General features: G+C 43.4%; 1 protein-coding gene across 4 annotated transcripts in view; it reads right to left on the bottom strand.

The window, feature by feature from the left end:
* Nucleotides 1-1,328: 1,328 nt before the first annotated feature.
* Nucleotides 1,329-27,010, bottom strand: part of ENPP2 (ectonucleotide pyrophosphatase/phosphodiesterase 2) — a 91,823-nt gene continuing 66,141 nt past the window's right edge. For all 4 annotated transcript variants that reach the window (XM_053395383.1, XM_053395386.1, XM_053395382.1 and 1 more), the window contains 12 exons: nt 26,180-26,211; nt 24,252-24,379; nt 22,816-22,903; nt 22,121-22,208; nt 21,083-21,255; nt 19,301-19,349; nt 17,745-17,884; nt 15,195-15,330; nt 12,130-12,207; nt 9,129-9,261; nt 6,015-6,171; nt 1,329-2,003 (listed from right to left, as the gene is read on the bottom strand). In XM_053395383.1, the coding sequence (XP_053251358.1) occupies nt 1,830-2,003; nt 6,015-6,171; nt 9,129-9,261; nt 12,130-12,207; nt 15,195-15,330; nt 17,745-17,884; nt 19,301-19,349; nt 21,083-21,255; nt 22,121-22,208; nt 22,816-22,903; nt 24,252-24,379; nt 26,180-26,211 (1,376 nt within the window). In that variant the 3' untranslated portion in view covers nt 1,329-1,829. The remainder of the gene's footprint in view (nt 2,004-6,014; nt 6,172-9,128; nt 9,262-12,129; nt 12,208-15,194; nt 15,331-17,744; nt 17,885-19,300; nt 19,350-21,082; nt 21,256-22,120; nt 22,209-22,815; nt 22,904-24,251; nt 24,380-26,179; nt 26,212-27,010) is intronic.

The following is a 27,010-nucleotide window of genomic DNA, read 5'->3' as shown; positions in this document are numbered from 1 at the left end:
AGGAATTAGGGTTAAGTGGATCTGCAACATGGCGGTTATAGAGAGCACAATAGTGAGCGTGGTTGCAAGGATAAAGGGGGGCAGAGATCCTATTTCCCATTCTCTAGAAAACTCCCCTCATGGCTAGCCGCCATTTTGAGCCTTGAAGCACACCACAGCAGGGTAGGGTTTCAGGAGCATTGGAAAGAAATATGGGTGCTATTTCCTCACTTCTTGCATCCTCTTACCCAGGAGCCATAAACATCACTATTCAGTTCCTTCCCCAGGTGGCTGGAGGGCTGAACTGGTTCATTCCTGGTAGGACAGTGGCAAGGAATCCTTTTCAACTTGAGGTCCACATTCCTCACCTTCTGAATGCCATGTACCTGTGGGCAAGCATGGCCAGAGGAAAATGTAGGCAGGCTGGATTAGGGATACATGGCAATATATCGGGTCACGTCAAGTTCCAGCAAACCCAGGATTCGCTCTGCACGAAGGAATTAGGGTGCCCTTCTATAATAGGGATAAGTGAATTTGTTTGTCTTTGTTTCTCCACTCTGAAATCTAGTTCTCCACATCGGTTCACAAACTTATTTTTTTTATTTTTTTAAAAAACCCCAAATCCCTCTGAAAATTCATCAGCATTTTAGTATTAATTTCTCTCAACATGCACAGTTTGGCAAAGGAAAGTTTGCGTAAAATAATGCATTTTTGTAGGTTCTTTTTACTAACACATGTACTTTTATGCTCACTTTACCCTAATATATGCAATTTTGTAGATATTCCTTGGGCTGGATAACTTGCACCTCAGAATTCAGAGAAGTGCAATTTTCAAAGATGGCTGCATTTTGGTTCATGTAATGCTTTGGGAAGTGCGAATTAGGTAGAGATTTGCCTATGAATGTGAATTGAATCAAATTTTTCCCCCTATCCCTGGGCAGGGCTTCTTGTGACAGCAGCATTACAAAGCGATTATGGCAGGCTTCCTCAACCTTGGCTCTCCAGATGTTTTGAGACTAAAATTCCCATCATCCCTGACCACTGGTCCTTCTAGCTAGGGATCATGGGAGTTGTAGGCCAAAAACATCTGGAGGGCCGAGGTTGAGGAAACCTGGTTTAGGGCATTATAGCTCCACCCCCTGACCTCACCATGTTACCCGAATTAATTTAATTTTTCCACGGATGTTCAGTCTGCTGCATTTAAAACTGGAGGGTCATATTTAAGTCCATGCAGTAAGTTTACGTCCTGTTGGAGCCACAGAGTAGCAGGTTGGAAACCCAACCTAAGGGGAAAGACTCTGACATCCAGAATTTCAAAACACTGTGCGAGAAAGGAACACAAAGTAAAAAAACCTGAATGTGTGGTTTTATTATATTTAAGTTTCTATTCTCTATGGAGCTTAAATATGTCTATCACATAGTTAACAGTAATTGTCATTTTACATGTTTGATACACAGTACAGGACTAAACAAAAAACAAAAACCAGAAGGTAAGGGAGTGCTGGAAAAATTAAAAGGTTTCCTCCAAGTAATTAATCAACTCTGAAGCACCATTTGAAAAAGCTTTGACCAAGAGACTTGAGTGTCAGCAAGCACTCAAAAAATCTCAGCTCGGGGGCAAGGGAGGGCAGACAGGGAGAGACCAAAACATACACCCTACGTTAAAAATAAAATAAAATCAAAAACAACTGACACAAGACTTTAATATATTTTAAGATTTGATGCAAGATTAACAAACAAACAAAAAATATGACTAATAATTTTAATGTCCTGTTTCAAATTAATAAATATAATATAAAAATATACACCACTTCATGAGAGGATGGATGGGCTGAGTTTAAAGAGGAAGGTTAAATATCGCTTTCAAATGTATGCAGGTATGTCTTTAAAGAGAGGATTTCTGTGTAGCTTCGGCTGGTCTTCCGGAAGAAATCCAAGCTGGTGAGCTGCTCAATGTCACGTACTCTGGCGGTGTGCATTTTCAAGAGGTCTTCAACCCACCGGGATTCGTCCTCGGAGGAGTTCTGTAATTGAAAGGCAATGTGACTATTTTATTTTGTTCTGTATATACCGCAATGTTCTTTTGTTGCTATGGACGATGGCTGATGCAAATAAAGTTTCATTCGTTCATTCAGACATGCACTCTCCCTTCTTAAAGTGAGCGTCCCACTCTCCATAATTTATTTTACTTAAACTATGGTCTTTATAAGAGAGGGTTTGCAATTTGTTAAGAAGAACCTGCAGGGAAAGTTGGCGTCTCACAGAATTGTAGAGCTGTAGCAGGGGTCAGCAAACTTGGGGGCCGGTCCACTGACCCTCAGACCTTGTGGGGGGCCGGACTATATTTTTTGGGGGGAAATGAACAAATTCCTATGCCCCACAAATAACCCAGAGATGCATTTTAAATAAAAGCACACATTCTACTCATGTAAAAACACCAGGCAGGCCCCACAAATAATCCAGAGATGCATTTTAAATAAAAGGACACATTCTACTCTTGTAAAAACACGCTGATTCCTGGACCGTCCACAGGCTAGATTTAGAAGGCAATTGGGCTGGATCTGGCCCCCGGGCCTTATTTTGCCTACCCATGAGCTGTAGAGTTGGAAGGGACCACAAGGGTGATCTAGTCCAAGCCCCTGCAAATGCAGGAATTTGCAGAGGGCCTTCTCGGTAGTGGCACCCGCCCTCTGGAAAGCCCTCCCACCAGATGTCAAAGAGAACAACAGCTACCAGACTTTTAGAAGACATCTGAAGGAAGACATCTGAAGGCAGACATCTGAAGGCATTAAAAGGTAAGCTTTTAATGTTTGATGCATTAATGTATTTTAATACTTTATTGGAAGCCGCCCAGAGTGGCTGGGGAAGCCCAGCCAGATGGGTGGGGTATAAATAAATTATTATTATTATTATTATTATTATTATTATTATTACTCAACGTGGAGCTAAAACACACAACCCCAAGATTGTCTCATGCTAACCAAGCACCAGGTCGGTTTTGAATACTTCAGCTCCCACTCACTATTTTACATTTGTTCCAGATTTTTGGTATTTCATGGCAATATTTAATATAAGATGCTGACTACTAAAAATGTAAGGATCCCTGTTTAAGGCTGCCTTCTAAACCAAAATGTTGTATTTCACACAACACGTAGCGTCACGCAGCCTGGTTCTACATGGCTGTGAAGTGATTCAAACCACACTGCTGTCACCAAGAGGCTAGCAACGGTTGGGTTTACCTCTAGGCCCTACAGAAGGCGATTGGCTCCCCACATGTATGCAACTGCCATATTGGAAGGTTGTACGCAGCCACCAGGTGGTGCTGTGTCATTTGAAACCATCTTGAAAATCCAGAGCAGTTACATATTGTTATGTACTAAGCTTGGATCCTAGAACAATAGGCAAGTAGGATCCTAGAATGCAACAACTGATTGGCCTGCAGGAAAAGACCAGTCAGGTTCCAGGAGGGAAGCAGAATCAGCCAATCAGACAGGACTCATTGTGTAACTAATGTATATAAAAGCCTGAGGTTTGGGGGGCAATTCAATCACTGTTTTACAAGCTACAATAAAGAGCATGAAATCAGTACAGGACTCCGAGTATATTTCACATATTTAAGACATTGTTTTGTGAGTCAAATATTTTCCCCCACCTGACATTCCAGGACATCAGAATGTTAACCCTGATGCAAACTGAAAATAAAAAATTTCCACAGAAAACTTGCATCACCTGCTCCAACTACTGAGATTATAAAACTGAGGTCTGGCAGGAAGAAAAGGGTTGCTTTGCGCTCTTTCCCTGCTTGCTGTTTTCTGCTCGCCTCCGTAAAAGCACACACAAGCAAACATATTTGGGGGGACACACAGTTCTGCGTTTGTGGAAGGGGGTTGTTTTAAACAATAAACCACCAGCAAATAGAACAGCTAAATACCTGCTCTTTTCTGACCCTCTGCTCAAAATATACCTTGCATACATTATACTTGTACAAGTGTGTATACACCTCTCTCTCACACACACAAAACTTACAATTTGTTATTAGAGAGTCTATAAACTGCTTTTGCCTCCATCTCTTTTTACCTCTCCTCTCCCCTTGAGAAATGACTTTACTTCTCCTCTTTATTGATAGCACTCTAGACTCTAGAGATGATCGCTACTACTTGCAATGATTAATTGTGAAGAAGTAGCACCTCTCTAGCCAAGTATGGATGTGTTAAATGGTTCATCCAAGCCCTTAAGAGTGCTTAGAGGAGAGACGCACACACCAAACTGTTTCCATCGGAAAGAAGCTGAGTGCAAATCTCTACATGTTTAAATCAACAGAAGCAGATGGCAAATACAGCTGCCTACGCCTGTTTTCACAATGGAACTCTTCTGCTGTGTAAATAGGCTTAATAAGCATCACTTGTGAGGAACACAGGTAAGCAAGCCCAGAGTACTTACAGTGTTAAGTAGTCTGTGATTGCTTACTTGTGTTCCTTGGGAGTCTTACATCTCAAAAGCAGCCTTTCCCAGTCTTGGTTCCCCAGATGTTGTTGGACTGCAACTTTCATCGTTCTTGACTATTGGCCTGCTGGATGATAGAAGCTGCAGTCTAACAACATCTGGAAATGTAAATAGATAGATGATAGATAGATAGATAGATAGATAGATAGATGATAGATAGATAGATGATAGATAGATAGATAGATGATAGATAGATAGATAGATAGATGATAGATAGATGATAGATAGATATAGATAAATAGATGATAGATAGATAGATAGATAGATAGATAGATAGACAGATAGATAGATGATAGATAGATAGATGATAGATGATAGATAGATAGATAGATAGATAGATAGATAGATAGATATAGATAAATAGATGATAGATAGATAGATAGATAGATAGACAGACAGATAGATAGATGATAGATAGATGATAGATAGATAGATAGATAGATAGATAGATAGATAGATGATAGATAGATAGATAGATAGATAGATAGATAGATAGATAGATAGATAGATGATAGATAGATAGAGATAGATGATAGATAGATAGATGATAGATAGATAGATAGATAGATAGATAGATGATAGATAGATAGATAGATAGATAGATAGATAGATAGATAGATATGTTGGTCATCCCACTTGCCACAGCACCCAATGTGTTTTGACTATAGGCAATTTTGGCTTTATGTACCATCCCCAAAATGTAACCCCCACGTAAATTCAAAGCTGCCTGTATATAGAAATTAATGAACTGCATACTTTTGCATAGTTCAGTGATTTAACACGCTTTACTAAGAGAAAGAGAAAGAGAAAGAGAAAGAGAAAGAGAAAGAGAAAAAGAGAGAATTCTAGCATGTTTTTATAAGTCATTTTCTTGTTGTTTTCAACCTGGTTGGCCATGTTCATGAACATTCACAATTTATCACCCTGAATTATCCAAATTAGTGCTGGATAATTCTCTGGTTATTAGAACTTTGGGAATACAAGATTGCTGCTGTTCTTGTGGCATCACTTCTTCCCATTATTAAACCCTGCTTCTGTTTCAGTATTTGGTCATTAAATTCATTTCAAACCATGTTCACTGCAGTCACATTTGTTTCATTGTTCTCAATAATTTTCCAAACTAACAAAAAATGTCAAAACAAATTAAAATTTGAAGTGGGAATAAACTTTATCTGGGATAAAGTTTTAATTCAGATTTATGAATTAATTTATGATTTATTTCTTTTCTCTTTCAGGATTAAATGAATACACACTGGTCGCCAACATCTGAAAAGCAGGTGATGTGTCAGCAAATTTTGTTCCCCGTCCTCTGAAATCTGTCCCAACATGCAAGGGAGTGAAATTCCCCACCTCCAAAGCATGGGCTAAAAGTTTCACTTTTTGGACTTTTAGCTCAGTTACAGAATTCCTGACCTGCATCAGGTAGAACAAACAGACAGAACATCACCGAACAAGACAGGAAGTTACTCCCTCTTTTCTTCCTGTTTCCTGGTTTCATAAGAAAAAAAGCAAAGGTATCTGTTCGAACTTACAAAGCAGCTCTCATCATTGTCTGGACGGTGTGGGAATATATATGACAGAACAGACAGTGGTCCATCACACTTGTCAGCTGGCTGAGTGAAATCTAAACAACTTGTTATAATACTATAGTAATGGGTTGGGACTGGGATTGAACTTCCTTCCACATACCTAGAAAAAAGGAGAGGGTTTTTGGTTATTTTTTAAAATTACAAACACACCTAAAGGACATTTTGAAACCGATTTTGGGTAAATAACAGCCCACAGTTCAGCTACCTATTAAAAAGGATTTATAGTATATCAAGTTTTTGCAACAAAAGTGGTTGTCCAGATACTAGGTTGCCCAGAATATGTTGCTGGACTTCAACAGCTGTCATGGCCAGCAGGAATGCTGAGGGTTTGGAAGTTCAATAACATTTGGAAGGTTCCTTCTAGAATGATGGCAAAATCCTCTTCACACATGTAAGGAAACAGGTGTGTTAAAATATTCAAAGCAAAAAGCCCCACCACAAATACAACTGCATTTATCACTATCACGTTTTGATATTTCATCCTTTTCAAGAGGGAAAACACCTCATCAGAAAGGCATAGAAAGCGCTTAAAAATATCTTTTGGAGCTGTAGAAAACTCAGCAATACTGACTGGTATTTTTGCACGAGATACAAGTGTTTTGGACTAATGGTTTAGTTAAAGTTACCAAGTGAGTAGAGATGCTGGTGAAACTCACTGGGTTTGGACCTGAGCAGAAGGCTCAGAAGCTTGTAAATGTTCAATTCAAAGCTGAGGAGAACATTGCAGAAATCCCCCAAATTCTTCTCCAGCTCGACAAGCGTTTTGCCCTGGGCACACACAGTCTGGATTACTACAGTGTGCTCCATTTGGAGCTTGTTCTGAAAAGCATTTGGAAGCCGGTGCAAAATATGGCTGCCAGATTGACTCCTGGAGCCTGCTTTGCCGATTGTATCAGAGAGTCCAAGTTTTGCAAGTGAGTGCAGATGAAAGTGATCTCTCTGGGAAGAATTCAAAGTTCTGATGCTGACCTGAAAAGCGCTACACAATTTGGTACCAGGATATCTGAAGCACAGGAAACAGTCTGTCTAGCTCAATGTTGTCTACACTGACTGGCAGTAGCTCTCCAGAGTTCCAGACATTCCCAGCTCTATGTGGAGATACCAGCGAGTAAGCCTTGGATTTCTGCATTGAAAGCAGATGCTTTCTCCTAAATGGCCTCGGTCCAGTATACCTGAAGGAGCATCTCCACCCCCATCATTCTGCCCGGACACTGAGATCCAGCATAAAGGCCTTCTGGTGGTTCCCTCACTCTGAGAAGCCAAGTTACAGGGAACCAGGCAGAGGGCCTTCTCGGCAGTGGCACCCACCCCGTGGAATGCCCTCCCACCAGCTGTCAAAGAGAAAAATAACTACCAAACTTTTAGAAGACATCTAAAGGCAGCCCTGTTTAGGGAAGCTTTTAATGTTTAATAGGTTATTGTATTTTAGTGTTTTGTCGGAAGCCGCCCAGAGTGGCTGGGGGGACCCAGCCAGATGGGCGGGGTTTAAATAATAAATTATTATTATATTATTATTATGCTCTGTCGCTCAGCTACAGCTGTTTGCGGAGCATCATCTCCTCCCATATGATCCTGTGTGCCTGTCTAATGAATTAACCAGGCTTCCTCAAACTCTGCACTCCAGATGTTTTTGGCCTACAACTCCCATGGTCCCTAGGTAGCAGGACCAGTGGTCAGGGATGATGGGAACTGTAGTCTCAAAACATCTGGAGGGTTGAGTTTGAGGAAGCCTGAATTAAGCTATGCATCCCATCACTTCCAGAAGCACGATAGGTTGGGATGAGAGACAGGGCCTTCTAGATTGCAGCATGCAGCTTGTGAAACGTCTGCCCCAGAGAGGTTCAGTAGGTCACCTCTCAAACTTGGGGCAATCTGCCAATACCTTTTTATTTTTATGAGTTGGTTTTGGTTTTGGTTTTACACTGTGTTAAAGTACTTTGTCTTTAATGCTGAAATGCCACACTGCGCACTGCTCTAGGTGTTATTGTAGGGTATGGGTTTTTTTAAAAACTTTGCACACAGCTTGCATTATTTCCTGAGCCAATCTGATTCTGGGGGAAGTCACCCCCTGAACAAGTCAGTAGAAATCCACCAAACTTCCAAGAAGTCTGGTCATCCCTTTCGGTGCAGCAGTGTTACAGGACGGCAGAGGCGCCTCTAAGAACCCGACAGGGGAATCGCAGCATCAGTGCCCTGTCTGGATAAGGTGGCGTGGGTGTAAGCCTGCGGCACCTATCAGGAGCCAGATCCTAGCCTGCATGCAGGATTAGCAAATAGGGATGCAGGCTTGGACATGGGCTGGGCCAGCGCTTGGACCCAACGGAGCAAGAAGGTTTCCCTTGGGTACATGTCTAATAGCACCACCTTGTCCTACGCATCGATCATGAATGGCGAGTAGATCCTGCGATGAATTCTGGTCGATCACCACTCACCCTCCATTGGAGACATTGTCGGGGAAGCAGCCAGCGCCCATCTGCCCACTATCTCTGCCCCCTTGGGGGAAGCAGCCAGCGCCCACCCACCCTGCAACCATCCCTGGGTCGTAGATCACTGCCAGTTTTTATATTGGATCATAGATCAAAGCCTACTTTAAGTTGGACATGCCTGTAATAGCACAATCCGGCACTGTGGTCTAAACCACAGAGCCTAGGGCTTGCTGATGGGAAGGTCAGCAGTTCGAATCCCCACGATGGGGTGAGCTCCCGTTGCCCGGTCCCTGCTCCTGCCAAGCTAGCAGTTCAAAAGCACATCAAAGTGCAAGTAGATAAATAGGTACCGCTCCGGCGGGAAGTTAAACGGCGTTTCCATGCACTGCTCTAGTTCGCCAGAAGCGGCTTAGTCATGCTGGCCACATGACCCGGAAACTGTCTGTGGACAAACGCCGGTTCCCTTGGCCTATAGAGCGAGATGAGTGAGCAACCTCAGAGTCATCCGCGACTGGACCTAACGGTCAGGGGTACCTTTACTTTATGGCATGCATAGCTAAGTCCCAGTGTTCAGTTCAACTCCTAAGTTGCCATTCAAAAGAGACTCCAGCCTAGAGGAGAAGATTCTTACAGCTTTATCTTGTCCGGCGTGTCATGCAAACCATCGAAGTCGTAATCAAAGATCGGGCCACTTATAACATTGACTCCGTTCCGCTCAATGGCATATCTCTTCACCAAAACCCGTTGGAAGTAATTCCACACCTCTGAATTTAAAAGAGAGGGAGAGAGCAAATTATCCTTAAAAGCAGTAAGAGGAAATGTGGTTTATAAAAGTCATTTCTCATGTAGATTAAGAAAGAGAAACTTCTGTTGATTCTACAGTGGTACCTCTGGTTAAGAACTTAATTTGTTCTGGAGGTCTGTTCTTATCCTGAAACTGTTCTTAACCTGAGGTACCACTTTAGCTAATGGGGCCTCCTGCTGCTGCTACGGCGCCGGAGGACGATTTCTGTTCTCATCCTGAAGCAAAGTTCTTAACCCGAGGTACTATTTCCGGGTTAGCGGAGTCTGTAACCTGAAGCGTATGTAACCTGTAGCGTATGTAACCTGAGGTACCACTGTATATATATATATGGAAGAGGTGAAGTTCTCACTGACCAGGTTCACCAGAGGCAGGGAGCATAGTTAGCCCCTTACAGTTCATTCAGCTACACCTTTTACTCTCTTGCATATATTGAGTGATTGCAGCTCATTCCTATATGGAACATGCAAAGCACTGCTGTGAGCACTGACACCGGACAGCCCTCGCAATCGGGAATCCCATACTGGCAAAATGCATACCTGCAGAACAGAGAGTGCACAGCACACCCCCTAGGGGGGTTTGTAACACACCAGCAAAGTCTCCACACACAATCCAAGTCCACCACTATTATGGGCATTTTGCTAGTAATTCATTTTAACAAAAAAGGTGAGAATCGGAGCTTGTTTGAGTAGACCACACGACATGGACCGTGGTCATTTTCTGGAATTGACGAAGTGGGGCTGTCAGGAAATTTATACTAATCTGCATTGCTATAACCAGGAGGTTAATGGACGTTTTTATTGATAGAAATTATATGTACGGCTGCATTATCATGCTATTAGGATTACATTAACTAACAATTCTAAAACCATAATTCTCAAGGACAATTCCTATTAAAAACATAGTACATAATCCACCAATTCTATGTTTATGCATTCATATTCGAAAACCTGGCACAGTATTCAAAGATTCACTTCCCATGCTTTTGGGTCAAGTATCCAAGATCAGCAGATAATACAAATTCATTTTATTTTTTTCTGTTTTTATTTTTATTTTCCTGCTCCCATGTTTTGTTATCTCAATTCCCTCCCTCTGGCCAGTCCAAAACAAAGGAAATACACAGTGCCACTCTGAGACTGGCATTGCAATGGGCACCACACAGATATCCCATTGTTCTTGCCTACAAAAACAGGATGGGTTTCTTTTGCTGTCCTTACACATGACCTTACGCATACAAGCACACATAGATGCCAACTGTAGCTCCCCAACATTGTGCTTTTAGGTGGATCATGCTATTTGCCCTGTGCTGTTTTTTGTGTTTTTTTAGGATGCCTTCCGCAGGCAAGCAGTGCCTACAATGGCCCCATTTAGGCACCAAGGCTTTTACAGACTCGCTCATGAGTCGCTGCCAGTCTGTCGGCGTTCCTAGGGAGGGATTAAATTGCACACTGGAAACTCACGGTTTTGCAATTCAAGTGGTTTAAAAGTGCTCAGTCACATCAAATCCACTTGTAAAATAATAATAATCTAGGCTTCTTGCAGTTAGGAAAGTGATGGGGAAGCACATTAAAAAGTATGGGACGGCAATTGATTGACAGGAAGGCATATAGCTTCATGCAAGCAAATTAGGATGAATGCTCAAATAAACAATTCATCTGGAGGAGCTCCTCTGCTGTCTTCTTCAGCTCAGTGTGCCTCCTTCTCAGAGGACATCTGAAGGGAGCCCTGTATAGGGAATTTTTAAATGTTTGATGTTCTACTGTGTATGATGTTTTAATTTGTTGGAAGCTGACCAGAATGGCTGGGGCAACCCTGTCAGATGGGAGGCATATAAACAACAAATTATTATTATTATTATTATTATTATTATTATTATTATTATTATTATTATTATTTCCGGTTTGCATGATGTTGGTTTTGGGTTTTTGTATTCATAGTCTGTTTCTGGGCCCAATTTAAAGTGCTGGTTTTAACCTTTAAAGCCCTTAAGAGCTTTGAAAAGGTTACCTAAAGATTGCCTTCTCTCAAATATACCTACCGAAACCTTAAGATCCTCTTCCTAGGTGGAGCTCCCAAGTAAAGTGAGGCAGATAGTCACCAGGGAGAGGGCCTTTTCAGTAATGGCACCTTGGTTATAGAATAGCTTTCCTAGGGTACCTGGTGCCATTTCTGAGGCACATTTTCAGTGAAACGTAAAGACCAGGCCTTGTAAACAAATTTATGTAGTCAGATGGGGACAGCTACGTTTTAAATCTATGTTTTAATTTGGTGCAGTGGAAGACAGTTTTGTGATGTTTGTTTCTGTAGTTTGATTTTATGGTTAACTTTATTTATTTATTGCAAGCTGCTAATAAATCATATTACATTATGGGATGGCATGCAAATGCCCATCATAAAATCATAGCTGGGGAGTTATTTTTATGATCAATGCTTTCATGAACTTTATAGTTATGAGAAGGTTTCTGAACGGTACTGTGAAAACGTAACATTAAAAGTACTGATGTAAAACATCCACGCACAATCTGAACTTTCTCTGCTTCCTGGTGCACGTTGAAATTACCAGGTAGATGAAATTACCAGGTAGACTCATTTTCCCTAAGGATTCTGCCCTGGCATTGAAAGCAGATGTGGGCTCATGAAGAGTTGGACATGACTAAACGACTAAACAACAAAGACCTAGTAAGTTCTCATACAACTTTTAAGCCCCGTGGAGAGAACTTGCACCCTAAATGAGTTATTTTCCTTGTTCACTGCCTCTTTGAAGAGAGACACATTCGCCGAAGAGCCAGAGGCAGAGTTTTACCAATGCAGATCAGAACCAGGTACGTACTTTTGAAGGCAGGATACATCGGAATGACATTCGTTATTAGAAAAGCATCGTATTTTGCATCTGCTGAGGAACTGAGTTCTGAAAGAGAAAAAGATACATTCTGTCGGGATTACTTTATATTGGTGGATATGGTATCTACTGAGATGCTGCAAGGACAGACATCCCCTGTATTTGGAGAAAACAACCACAAATAGTGATGGTTTCTTGACCATCCCTCTACCCCAGAACAGGCTACAACAATAGAAAAAATGCAATATAAAAATCTGTTAAAAACAAATAGATAAGTGAGTTGTTAAAGGACAGGACAAAAATCATATGAAAACTACGTAAGGAAGGTGTCAGATCTACGTCTGTGGGGCAGGGACTCCACAGCTCAGAGGCTGCCACAGAAAATGCACTGGGCAACAGCCACCACTTCCAGAAATTCCTGGGTGCAACCACCAAGAGAACCCCCTTCTGATGACCTTAACACCTGAGAAGACACTCTTTCCGATATTTGGTTATGCATGCTTCTCTATGACTTCTGTGTGCTCTTCCTAAGAGAAGAGGACAGTACAGCCATTGAATCCCAGGGCCTAGTAGGTAATGCTTTAGCAAGTAGAGCTTCTCTTCCTTTAACTCGTTCAAGGAGTTGCCATGTGGGAAGACGCTGGCCTAGGTGCCAACTCCCTGGGGCCCTGGGTACCCAAGCCACCCACAAAATTCCCCATGAAGGGGCCGGGCAACCACAAATTTCAGCACCAGGGCAATGCATGCAGTGTGGCACCCCAGGTATCCACAGTCGCGGGGCCAAGTTGGCACACCTGGACTCTGTAAAGGCCAGGCCTCTGCACACACAGTACTGGCTGGTTCCTGGTCCTCTGGAAAAGGACTCCTTTTGGCAGCAAAACACAGACAGCCAAACTAAATGCAATGTTTGCCATAGTAAAGGTAAAGGTAAAGGGACCCCTTATCATGGCCGACTCTGGGGTTGCGGCACTCATCTCGCTTTACTGGCCGAGGGAGCCGGCGTACAGCTTCCGGGTCATGTGGCTAGCATGACTAAGCTGCTTCTGGCGAACCAGAACAGTGCACAGAAACGCCGTTTACCTTCCCGCTGGAGTGGTACCTATTTATCTACTTGCACTTTGATGTGCTTTCGAACTGCTAGGTTGGCAGCAGCAGGGACTGAGCAAAGGGAACTCACCCCATCGCGGGGATTCGAACGACCGACCTTCTGATCAGCAAGTCCTAGGCTCTGTGGTTTAACCCACAGCGCCACCCGCATCCCTTGTTTGCCATAGTACAAGAGAGATTAAAATAGACACCTAAATAGTTGGGGCAATTGGCAGGGGGAGGTGGAGCTGGACTGTGGAGGGAGGGGGTTCATCCTTTGCCCCCATCACAGATCCAGTTAGAAACCCCCTCTTCCTCCCAATACATTAGCTCCTTTTGGTCCCCAATATAGGAACTGCAAAATCAGCAAAAGCGTGTATGTACCCAATACAACCAGCACAGTATCTTAAAATTTCTGGGGAAGGGATCCTAAGGACTTATATTTCCACCTTCTACCTGTGCAAAGCAATTTTTTTGAACAAAATGTGGGGTAGACCCTAATAAGCAAAGGATTTTAGGTATACGAAAAACAGACCACAAAATTTGTGATATTACCACACCAAAATCACAAAGATTTAGTTGGGGGGGGATTTAATTCACTGTGCAATTAACATGATAATTGCATGATGATAATAATGATGATGGGGGACGCGGGTGGCGCTGTGGGTAAAACCTCAGCGCCTAGGGCTTGCCGATCGCATGGTCGGCGGTTCGAATCCCCGCGGCGGGGTGAGCTCCCGTCGTTCGGTCCCAGCTCCTGCCCACCTAGCAGTTCGAAAGCACCCTTAAGTGCAAGTAGATAAATAGGTACCGCTTTCTAGCGGGAAGGTAAACGGCGTTTCCGTGTGCTGCGCTGGTGCCAGTTCGTCAGAGCAGCTTCATCACGCTGGCTACGTGACCCAGAAGTGTCTCCGGAGAGCGCTGGCCCCCGGCCTCTTAAGTGAGATGAGCGCACAACCCTAGAGTCGGACACGACTGGCCCGTACGGGCAGGGGTACCTTTACCTTTTACCTAATAATGATGATAATGATGATAATAATAATAATAAATAATAAGTACCCCGCCCATCTGACTGGGTTGCCCTGATGCCATGGACCCTCTGGGCACGTTTTTCTGGGTTCCGGTTTTTCTGCTGCTGCATGAAATCTGCACCTCCCTACTTCTTGATTTCTGCAGCAGGTACCTGGGTCTGACTGCAGAATAGATTTTTGCACACCACCAGCAAAACAATAGTATAATATCGAAATAATATTGTATCCCTAAAGGGACAGTGCTAAATATACCTTGGTACCAAGGAACAGAAGACCGAGAGGCAATATAAAATAAATCAGATTTACTTTTGGTAAATTAACATCATCTCAAGTTAGTGTTAGAGGATGCAGGGTTTCACAGAACTCTGCATTGGGAAGAGCATGTGTGTGCTCAGCATTGCCTGAGATCACTTGGGAGGATATTAAACTGAAAGAGACCTTGTATAAATATGAAGTCTATAAGGCAAAATTGGTTTTTTTTAAAAAAGAACTAAATATAAAAAGGTTTAAAAATAGGGACAAGAACCTGTTGAACCAACAATCTGAACTGGAATACAAGAGGGAGAGGTGTGGGGAAGTCAGGAAAATATGTTATAGAAAATAAGGATTGTGAACTTTATGTGTTTTTAAACTTTTTTTGTTTTTTCTCTTTTTTGATTTTTTATTGTATTATGGTGAAAATCTTAATAAATATCTTTAAAAAAAAAAATTAAACTGAAAGAGACCTGCTGCTGCTGCTGCTCAAGCTTATGAAGCAGCTTGCCTCTTCAGCTGTGGGAACAGCAGCAACCAAAAGCAGCGAGTTCTCTCCCATATGCCTTTGCTTCCCCTTGTTTGGAGCCCTGCTCAGGTTCCATCACCATCATTCGGACTGGCACAGATGGCCAGCGAGCATCAGAATCTGTAGCCGCCATGCCCTATATCCAAATTTAAACTTACGGGGAGGGAAAAGGAATCCGTAAGACATTTGTCTGTCGACTCTGTAGGCCGTGCAGCTCTGACTATTGCTTGGAGAGATGCGCAGGTCAGGCCTCACACAGCTGGCCAGCTGCTCTGTGGCTCCAGGCACCTCTGCCTGCATTGAAAGAAGGAGGAGGAGGAGGAGGAGGAGGAGAAGAAATACTCCTGTTTATTTCATTTTCTTACATGCTGCTTAATATTCAGAATTTCTCAGCAGGAAAATATGGAGTTTCTGGATCCCCTAGCAAGTACTCTTCCTTTTTTAAAAATATAATTTTTATTGAGTTTTCCATATTTCATTTCATTTTCATTACACAAATCCATAACCTAAAAGTATTGCTCAAAACGAGCATTGACCTCCTTCCCCTCCCTCCTTCTGACTTCCACATATCTTTAACAAATTCATTGCATTTCTGTAAACACTTCTTTACCTTATATCTACTTTTAACATTCACCCTCTTATATGTAAATCAGCTCCTTATTTTCACATTACGAAACATTTCAAGTCAAACCTACAAACGTTTTCAAATGTTTACAATTTTCTTTCAAATAAAATATAAATTTGCTCCAGTCCTTTTGAAACAGTTCATCGTGCCGATTCTGGATCTTCCCCGTCAGCTTTGCCAACTCCACGTATTCAACCATCTTTAACTGCCAATCTTCCAAGGGAGGGAGTTCCTTCTAATGCCTACTCTTCCCTTGTTGTTCAGAAAAAGACCAACCCAAGTGCACCACTTCTTAAAAGAGCCTATCCTCCTGCATGTTTCGTACTTAGATATACAATGCAAATCCAGTCCCCATCTCGCACCCTGGAGTACAGGAGGAGAGTTCTGTGGGATTAGACTGAAAACCCAGAATCCTGTTACCCACAACTTTATTCATTTATCAGATCCCTATACTACTCTTCATCCAAGGATCACAGGGCAATTTACAATGTTAAAATGAAGGGGGGAAAGTAACATAGCAACAAACAAAAACGATACCCCCCACACACACAGAGTTTAAAAGGCCATAGATTCTTTAATTAGCCAAAGTCCTGGGAGAAGAGGAATGTTTTCGCTTGGAGCCTAAAGGTATGCAATGAAGGTGCCCCGTAAGCTTCTCTGGGGAGAGCATTCCCCAAACAGGAAGCCACCGCAGAAAAGGCCTATTCTTGTGTTGCCACCCTCTGGACTTCTCGTGGAAGAGGCACATGGAGAAGAGCCTCGGAGGATGATTGCAGGGCCCATGTGTTGGTTCATAAGGGAGGAGGCAGTTGCTAGCTAAATGCTTCCAAGAAGGGCAAACCCTTTCAGTTGTGTTCTGCTTACAGAAATGGAGGGTAGGCTTTGGGGGAAGGGGGCCATAGCTTAGTGGCAGAGCATCTCCTTTGCATGCAGAAGGTCCCAGGTTCAATCCCCGGGATCTCCCAAGTAAGGCTGGCAAAGACTCCCTTCCTGAAACCCTGGGCAGCCTCTGCCAATCAGTGCGGACTATACTGAGCCAGATACGCCAATGGTCTGGCTCAGTAAATGGGGGCCTCCTTCTAGCTTTGTTCCTGAAGTCCATGGAAGCAGTGATCAGGGCACACGCGATGGGCTGTTCCTGTGTTTTGGACCCGAGTCGGCATCCTAACCCCTTCATGGATCACTGCCTTGTTGTGGCAAAGGGGCTTGAATAACTCAAAGAAGCTCTGAGCTATGCCGTGCAGGGCCACCCAAGGCAGACAGGTCGTAGACGAGAGTTTAGACTAAATGTGATCCACCTGGAGAAGGAACTGGCAAACCACTCCAGTATTTTGCCAAGAAAACTCCATGGACATAAAAAAGGAGAAGCTTTGAAAAGAAAGTGAGAGTTTCCAAGGCATGCTCTGGTTCATGGGGTCACGGAGAGTCAAACACGACTAAGATGACTAAACAACAAAAGGCATTTTTTAAAAACCCTCAAGGTGGAAATATGCCCTTTGAATGGCATTGTGTCCTTAAAAAGCTCCCTCCCTATTACTCCTTGCCTCTGTCCTCCCTTCCTCCCTTGTCCTTTTCTCTGTCAAAATGTGGACTAAAAGCTACTCAGGCCAGAGGACGACCTTCACAGTTCTGCCTACACAGATGGTGCTGTACAAATCAATCGTGCCAAATAATCTCTCTCTCTCAGTGCAAAACATGCCTTCATTAATTGCTCATTTGTAATGTTCGCCTTTAGGACTTTGGCAATGGCACAAAGGTCCACAATTCAAATGTAATATTGTATGGAAGAAAAGAATATTCTCCCGCTGCATGCAGGTCCATTAGTATTCAAAGGGCTGTCTTACTATGGGAAAACCACTTAAACATGGGCTGGATCTCGACACATCAAAGAAGTGTTTCAGTTTAAAGCGTTGTAATTGTAAACAGGGAGAACAGGTAGAGAAAAACAGGACTCCACACCACAGTGTGTGGCACAGTGTTATATCGCATATACGACATGTATAAATTGTTTTTTCTTTACCAATCCAGCCGAGTCCATGATGTGTCTGATAGGATGCATTAAGAGATTCAGGAAAACAGTCACCTGCTTTGAAATAGTGTAGGACGTCCAGAGAGGCATCAGGAATGTTTCGCTGTAGCCACTTTCAAAGTCGTGGTGGTGCAAAATGCTGTATTTTGTACGGTAAAGAACAGCTGGGCGACCGTAGAGGAGGTGCTTGTTATCTGCAACGTACAGAAGATTGTGCATGGGACCCATGCAATACAACACATACATTTTATACATGTATAAAAGCCACTTTGCAAAGAAATATATACCTATAAAATTAAACCCCTTCAAACCACAATAATCAGGCACACCTATGATCTCTGCACCACAACCCAATACTAGGCAGCTTTTCAACAGTAATTTGGGGAGGAGAATTGCAAAGCAGCATAAAGTATGACTGGGTAGTCCTCTCTGCTGCAAGCTGACTAGAAGAAGAAGAAGAGTTTGGATTTGATATCCCGCTTTATCACTACCCGAAGGAGTCTCAAAGCGGCTAACATTCTTCTTTCCCTTCCTCCCCCACAACAAACACTCTGTGAGGTGAGTGGGGCTGAGAGACTTCAAAGAAGTGTGACTAGCCCAAGGTCACCCAGCAGCTGCATGTGGAGGAGCGGAGATGCGAACCCAGTTCCCCAGATTACGAGTCTACTGCTCTTAACCACTACACCACACTGGACTAGGGGGCGCTTCAGGCCAGGGAAACTGTGGCTGAGTTAATGGACTGCAACTCCCATCATTCCAGCCCACGCTGGCTGGGGTGGGATGGAGTTAGAGCCCAACACCTGGAGGATCACAGACTCTCCACCCCTGCTCAAACATTATGTCATGACAAACCTAGGTTAGCCAGCCACAAAGTGTATACTCATCAGAGAGCTACAACCAACCTCGTGGTCTAATCAACATCTGCAAGACCCTGCTTGCAAGCACACTGAACTTGTGTACACCTTAAAAAAATACAAGATACACACAGGTGTCTTTAAGCACACTGGAAGTAAACCCAGTCTGCTTTCTAGGGTTGAAAGCAATCATGCAACAGCGTGGTGGGTCCCTCTGAACATTCAGAAGTGCTCTAAAGATAGCCAGTGTTGCTGCAACTTGCATTCCCAGGCTCCCACACCTCAAATAAGAAACAAGTATTACAACACCCAAAAATTCTTATCTGGTTCAGGCTCTGCTCACTCAATCCCCCCCCCCCACTGATTCTCCACATGTGTGCATGCGCACAAGAACTGCTCCACCAGTGACAGGCTTCCAGGCAAGGCATCTCCCCAGCACATAGTATTATAAAACTACATTCCCCAGGGGAATCTTTGGCCACGGGAATCAAAGTGCCCTGCCCTTTGGCTCATGCCTGCTGCCACCGTAGCACTGCAGCCACGGCAGCTATTAAGTGTGGCAGAAGAGATGGGACCAGATAGATAGCAAGGGATTTGGGTGAGGGGTGCATAAGCTCCCTAAACAACTTCTAGCAAAATTTGCCTGGTTAGAAATGCACAAGATGCTGGCTGGTTTCTTATCATGTTAAACTGGCAGTAAGCTAAGCATGAGAAATAAAATGGTTCATTTTACGGAGTTGGCCCCCGTGTCCTCACCTTCCGTTCCTTTGACATAAAGACGCCGATTGAGTTCGTCCAACTTATTCTATTAAAAAAAAAGAAAGCACACACAGAGAGCACATAGGAGATTGGCAGCTGAACTAAAAGATCGGCAGCTGGACTAAGAGAACATTCTCTTATTCCCATTCTCAATATTTACCTTGCAAAGCAAGACTAGTCCTGTCAGAAGGGCTCTGGGTGAGATTTCCTAATTTGTAAGGACACGTCTCTGCTATACCCCTTTGCAAGCAACTACTGACAAGAAAGAATTTGCTAAAGTTCTGCATGCATGCCAAATCAAAATGGGTTATAAAAAATCCGCTCAGTTCTTTGTCTTAGGTCTTCTTTTGATGAGTGTCTGAACAGTCCTCTCCTTGGTAGGATGCCCTGGCCAATCCATGCAGCTAAACTGAGAAGACTGACCATACGGGTTGGATGGATTTGTGCAAGGTTCAAGCAGCAGTCAAGTCAACTGCTTTGCCCTGCAGGCCTCCTTATAGCAGGACACGGGCATGAACCTTTCATTAGGCAAGACTCCAGGCCCCATCTCTCCAGGAATCTGCATGCCACATCATCTTAGCATTTGAAAACTGGCTCCCTTTGCAGCAAAAAAACATACAAAGGCTTAGATTTTTAAAAACCAAAGGCTTACCAACCTTTGGGGGCTTACTGTGACATTTGGATTTTTCAGCAAGTGCTGTAAGCACCAGCTGCTTTTGTGACTACTCTCCCCTTCCCCTTGATCGCCTCCCTTGCTCCCGCCGAAACAAAAAAACACACACGTAGGCAACACTTTCCCAATGAACTTGGGTAAAAGTCAGATCCAGTAGAATTAACCTGATCATTGAAAGGCACATAGAGCTGAAACAGGAAGCGGGACAGAGAATCACTCTTCCATCTACCTCCTTCAGCTCCATGTATTTTTTAAGGGAGAAAAACTGAGAAAAACTCAGTGAGGTTCCCGGGGAAGGGGTACAGCTTGGAGGTTTCTTGGGTGCCAGGGTGCTACTGGATCTAGCAAGATCAACCTCAGCCAGCGCCCATCTCCTTACAACCAGTCTAGGGAGTGGAACTTGCTCTCTGCCTCCTACTCATCATCATGAGACTCTGTGCCATGAGACTAGGGCCCTTCAGGATTTAACCTCCTTCCGTCGGGCCTGTAAGACAGAGCTATTCTGCCTGGCCTTTAATTTGAATTCAGCTTGATCTTTTATTTCCCTTCTCTTCCCTCCCTCTTCCCTTTTATGAAGATCACCCGCTCTGAGACCCCACAGCTAATTCTCCCCATGCCTCCTCGTGGCCCAAGTAGGACTAATTCAGCCAGCCAGCCCTGGGGATTATCTAATTGAATTTTGAATTTTATTGTTATTCATGTTTTTATACTGTATTTTATGCTGCTTTTATAATTAAGTGTTTTAAAGTGTTTTAAATTTGGTGTTAGCCTCCCTGAGCCCGGTTTTTGAACCAGGAAGGGCGGGGTATAAATAAAAAATTATTATTATTATTATTATTATTATTATTATTATTATTATTATTATTATTATCAGCAACAGGGAGGAGACCAGTTCAGAGAATTGCTCATTGCAATGGGAGAAATCAGCCTACTACAGGTAACCTGAGACACATTCAATGGTGGTCCAGGAGAGAATGATTAATATCACTTGTCAGGTCACGTTGCACACTGGTCACCATGAAGCATTTCAGACACTGCTAGCAGACATTCAAAGAGGCAATTGCCTGGTGAACCTTCCTGGTAGCCAGAGCTTCCCACGGCCTTACCTTGTCCTCACAGGTGCATCCCAGGTCATAGTCAGACGAAGGTGTTGTAGCCACAGGATAGAGCGGCCGAGTAACTTCTTCTGGCATGACTGGCTTATACGTGTTGCTCCGCAGGAGGTGATTTAAGCTTCCGTGGGTTCCGTTGTTAGGAGCAGGCTTTAATCCAAGAAGATCTGGAAGGTGCATAGAATGAAACTAAGTTCCGCATGCCAGCTCACTGTGGCACTTTCAAGACTGCAAACTGAATGGCCCCTTGTCTCCTGAGGCAGCAACTCATGGTGTGTCGCCAGGAAATTGTTCTTTAGGAGAGGTTTCTGCCATGGCTGTTACTTCGCATTGTTTTTAAATTCATCTGGTGTTATTGCTTGTGCAGTTTTTAACTGTTTTTATTGCATGTCACACAATGCCTCGAGGCATGTGTGGAAAGGGATAGATGATGGAGAGACGGGCAGAGAGACAGAAACAGTCTTCCCAGCATCAGGTAAACATCTTTTCAATCTCTGCTTAAGCCAATTTCACCTGGCCACACTGAAAGCACTTTTGCCGAAGGGCAGGTTAAGGTTAAGGTAAAGGTAAAGGTAAAGGACCGCTGGACGGTTACATCCAGTCAAAGGCAACTATGGGGTTACGGCGCTCATCTCGCTTTCAGTCCGAGGCAGCTGGCATTTGTCCACAGACAGCTTTCTGGGTCATGTGGCAAGCAGGACTAAACCACTTCTGGCACAACGGGACACCATGAGGGAAACCAGAGCGCACAGAAACACCGTTTACCTTCCCGCCGCAGCGGTACCTATTTATCTACTTGCACTGGTGTGCTTTCAAACTGCAAGGTTGGCAGGAGCTGGGACAGAGCAACGGGAGTTAAGGAAGCATGGCAGATTGCCCTGCAAGAGGCAACAATATAGGATTCTGCTCTTCAGCCTGCAACAGAACTGCTCAAAAGAAAAATGTGATCCTAGAACAGAAGAAAGAAAGAAAGAAAGAAAGAAAGAAAGAAAGAAAGAAAGAAAGAAAGAGAAAACGAGTGTTTCCACTTACCACACATCACATTGTAAAGTTCTATATTCTCAAAAGGAGGCACTTTTGCCCTGAATTTAAACGAAGGTCCGTAGCCTACAAAGACCGTCTAAGAGAGAAAGACAGAAAAGAAGAAACAGTAGCGTCATTGTGGCCAAATGCATTTTGTAATCTGGGAGTGGCAGTCTAGAGGGCCACACTGATGTTCAAGCCAGTCTTCCGAGGGCCACGTGCCAGCTGCTTGTAGCCCATGTCTGCGCGTAAACACACAATGTCCACACACATACTCACCAGACCTGTAGTCTCCCCTATGTCACAAACACAAGCAGCCAGATGCTCCTACACACACACACACACACCCCATATCCAGCCTTGTCCATTCCAGTGCTTGAGAGAAATGTCTGGAAATGCTGCCTTCTCCTTTGAGACTTCCCACCTACTTCCACTCCTGTGCTGGAATAGGCATTAGGAAGGTAATGTCGGCTTCTCATCTCAAACAGTAGCCAGAGGCTTCATTTCCAATCTCAGCCCCATGCTGCTTAGCACCAAGAGTGGAAATGCACAACCCCTCTGAACCTCTAATAAGCAGGGAGAGCAATATTACTACCCAGCTGGGAGACAAAGCATTCTGCCTACCCTTTAAGCTAATTCAGGAACGTTACTTTTGTGCTAACAACACCTGCCATACCACCTCTGAGTATTCTGCTACCGCTTACCTGCATGCTATTGATCTTGTTATCGTAGCCATGGTCTCCGTGGAAATAGCATTTTCCTGATATTTTCTTAAACACGTCTCCAGGTCTCCTAGAGGTTTTAAGAAGATGTTGTTGTTCTTTTACTGCCACAAAGGAGTTCAAATGCAGCTTACGGTTCAGTTCCCCATGGAGGGCACCTTTATAGACTGCCACTTTTTTTACCGGTGGGATTCAATCACAGCAAATTCAGGTTGCAGGACTGAAGCGGATTTGGCCTGGCTGTGCAGCAAGCCTGCTCCCCAACCCCACCAAAAAAACCCCACAAACCTAACTTTCAGCGGCAAGGGAAACGTTGCAACAATGCACTAAAATGTGGGATAACAATGGCTTGATGTAAGGTTGCGAAACCATTGGATAAACTTTGTGCAAATAAATCAGGTTGACTGCTCAATTAGCAGGTCATCTGGAAATGACCCGATTGCAGAAAGACAGCTATTTAAGCAAAGGTAGGGAGAAAAGGATCTGTTAGTTTTGACTCTCTCTGTTTCTGACTTTCAATTCAAATTCAGTTCTTCACATTTCTGCAGCAATTTGCAATTTTTAAAAAACCCAAACCCAAATTCTTCAACATTTTTGTGCAAATTTAAACCCAACACACACGCTTTTGTATGGAGTTTTGACATGTGTATATATGCAAGCAATTTATCCTAATACCACACGTTTTTGCATGTTATTTTCACCAATACCTTTGCTTTCATTCGCATTTCCCTGCTAATATATGCATTTTTGTAAACATTCTTTTGATTGGGCAGCTAAAAATTCAGATAGGTGTGAATTTCAAAGGACAGCTGCATTTCTGTTTCCATATTCTTCAGGGAACTGCAGATTTGAAAGATTCAACTTTAATTGTGAACTGAATCAACCTGCCCCTAGACAGACAGACAGACAATCAGCCACCCTAGTTAAATGTTACTGAAAATCTCACACACCATTAGAATTTTGTTTAGCAAGAAACCTCTTCTCAACTCTTGAAAAACTAAGGCTGCAATCCTTGCAACAGCTACTCACAAGTAAACCACAAATAAGCAAGGCTAGGATTGCAACCTTGGTCTAAGCAATATTATTTTATAGTTCTGATTATCATTCATACTGTTATAGCTGTTGCCGCTAAGGAAATCAAAGAAAAACTATTGCAATAGGAAACTCTTCAATATTATCGAGTCCAGCTTGCAAGATGTACGTTTTTATAATTCTCTATAGGACTCTCTTTTTGAGACTAATGAGTAACCATTCAGCAATTCTGTACGTCAACAGCCACTGATACAGACATGGCTGGTTTCTTTAGCTATGGATAAGAAACCAAGCTCAATTCACTGCTTTTTTAACAGGTGTTAGATCTAGTTCATTGGAAATCTCGAAAGGCAAAAAGTCATAAGCGGAGGGAGAAGTCTGCTTACTTGGCCACATGCCATCTTCTTTCCACCAACAAATGAATATCCTCGATCCTTCGGTTATTGGCGTAATGCAAACGCTTAGGGAGATGCTGCTTCAAATATGGCTTGAAGTGCTGGTCAGGCTTCCTGCACTGAAACACAGAATTGCAGAGTTGGAGAGGGGACCACGAGGGTCATCAAGCTCAACCCGCTGCAGTGCAGGAAGCTTTTTGCCCAGTTCAGGGCTCAAACTCATGACGCTGAGATTAAGAGTCTCATGCTCTACCAACTGAGCTATGGAGTTTATAACAGGGAATGGCAGGTCATCATCCAAGTCATCTGCCGCCAGAAGCAGGAACCCTTTCTAAACCTACCCTTACTTAATAGCAGTGCACCCTCTATCTCTTATAAAGCTTATATCAAGTCAGATCATTTGCCCACTTATACTAGTATTGTCGGGACACAGGTGGCACTGTGGGTTAAACCACAGAGCCTAGGGTTCGAATCCCCGCAACGGCGTGAGCTCCCGTTGTTCGGTCCCTGCTCCTGCCAACTTAGCAGTTCGAAAGCACATCAAAGTGCAAGTAGATAAATAGGTACCACTCCAGCAGAAAGGTAAAGGGTGTTTCTGTGTGCTGCTCTGAAGCAGCTTAGTCATGCTGGCCACATGATCCGGAAGCTGTAAGCCAGCTCCCTCGGCCAATAAAGCGAGATGAGCGCCGCAACCCCAGAGTCGTCCACAACTGGACCTAATGGTCAGGGGTCCCTTTACCTTTACTAGTATTGTCTACTCTGATTGGCAGCAGCTCCACAGGGTTTCGGGCAGCAGGCTCACCAAGCACCCATGCTCAGGTGAGAACTTAACTTGAGGCTACAGGCACATAAGCAGCGAGCTGAGGCTTCATGACCCAAACACCTACAGTAACATCTAATGTAGGGATGTCAGAGAATTCCAGTAGGAAACACAAAATGACCATCCCAGGTCTAGAAAGGAAATTAATCCAGTGAATATGATCGGTATCAATCCAGCTAATACGATTTGTATTCGCGGAAAACCATGTTGTTTTTAAGCCCACGGCCGATACACAATTTTTTCACTTTGTTTTGATGCTTCCTTCACATTGAAATGAACAGTGTGCAAATAATTACATGATTACACTAAATTTGTAAGGTGCAGAAGTGAAACTAAACAGCAGGCAGCAACGTGAAAAGTTGAGTGTTGGGTGGAAACCGAACCGTGGCAAAACAGAAACAGTGCCAATTGTGATGAAGAAAGGGCAGAAGGGAAATAGCAGCCTTCTTACAACCCAAATCCAGTGTTAGAGTCATTGAAAATAGTGGGCATACCTACTTTAGATCCATTAATTTAAATGGGTCTCCTACGAGTATAACTTGGTTGGATACAACCACAACAGTTTGGGCTGAGAGTTTCTCATCTGCAATTGATTGCAGCGAGTTGTAGACTGTTTGCTTAATTTCTTCCACCAAAATATTTAAGATTGGGGAGCTGAGGGTGGAAAGAAATTGTGTTAACACAATGCTGAGATGACTTCCATTTTTTCAAAGATCCAAACTCCAAGTCTAAACTCATTTTTTCTCCACTTTTTGAAAACAGAGATGTCAATTCTTTCAATGGAGTACTAGCAAAATATTTACTTGGAAAAGAGTATTTTTTTTCCATTTCCAAAGGGATGGGATAAAGGGACTGTGTTCAGAGAATTAAGGCATTAAGTCGGTGCGTGTTATCCAGAAAAGTTATAAAAATCTGTTAGCAGCAACAAAACAGTGGAAATCATGACGTGCTTTCTTCCACACCCATGAACGATCCTATTTAGGAGGCTTTATGATGGTCTGATCAGCATCCTCTTGACCAAGTCGCGTGTTAGTTAAGCACTGTAAATGCTCAGCCCATAATTAGAAGCCACAAGAGTGTGTGCTAAGCAAATACTTACTGTGAGATTAGCAACGATGGCTTTTGGATCATCTGTTGGAGAAAGGGGAGAAAAAAGAAATCAACTGAACCTTGAGCTAGAGAAAAAGTTTTCAGAACAAGAATTAGCTTTCGTATTAAAAATGCTTTTATTTTGCATTCTGGGATGGATCCAAACCATGCATTTAGACGTGTGGAAAGGGTCCCCTGCTTGTGGAAGAAACATTTATGCTTTGTGCTAGAGCACAGCACAAGAAAAGTGAAACAAAAAAGGCAGGATGATGTTCTACTTGGGTAAGCATAACCACCGTATTTTTCGCTCTATAAGACGCACCAGACCACAAGACGCACCTAGTTTTTGGAGGAGGAAAACAAGAAAAAAAATATTCTGAATCTCAGAAGCCAGAACAGCAAGAGGGATCGCTGCGCAGTGAAAGCAGCGATCCCTCTTCCTGTTCTGGCTTCTGGGATAGCTGCGCAGCCTGCATTCACTCCATAAGATGCACACACATTTCCCCTTACTTTTTAGGAGGGAAAAAGCAAGTCTTTTAGAGCAAAAAATATGGTACTCTAAAACTTACTGGTTTATAGTGTTGTGGGGACTATTGCCTATTTGCAGAATAATGCCAGCTGCTCCCGACACTTCTACTCTCAGCTCCATAGATCCAACCCACTGGATGAAATATTATAATGACCTGTTAGGACAGGTATAGAGAGCCTGTGACTCTCCAAATGTTGCTCAACTACAACAACCAATGACTGATGTAGAGCATGAGGATTTCGATATCAGGGCCGTAGGTTCGAGCCCCACGTTGGACAAAGGATTCCTGCACTGCAGGGGGTTGGGTGACAT

This window comes from Podarcis raffonei, chromosome 7, assembly GCF_027172205.1.
Source record: "Podarcis raffonei isolate rPodRaf1 chromosome 7, rPodRaf1.pri, whole genome shotgun sequence".
NCBI classification, from domain to species: Eukaryota; Metazoa; Chordata; class Lepidosauria; order Squamata; family Lacertidae; genus Podarcis; species Podarcis raffonei.
The sequence above is the reverse complement of the archived record's forward strand: the minus strand, read 5'-3'. Positions and strand labels throughout refer to the sequence as shown.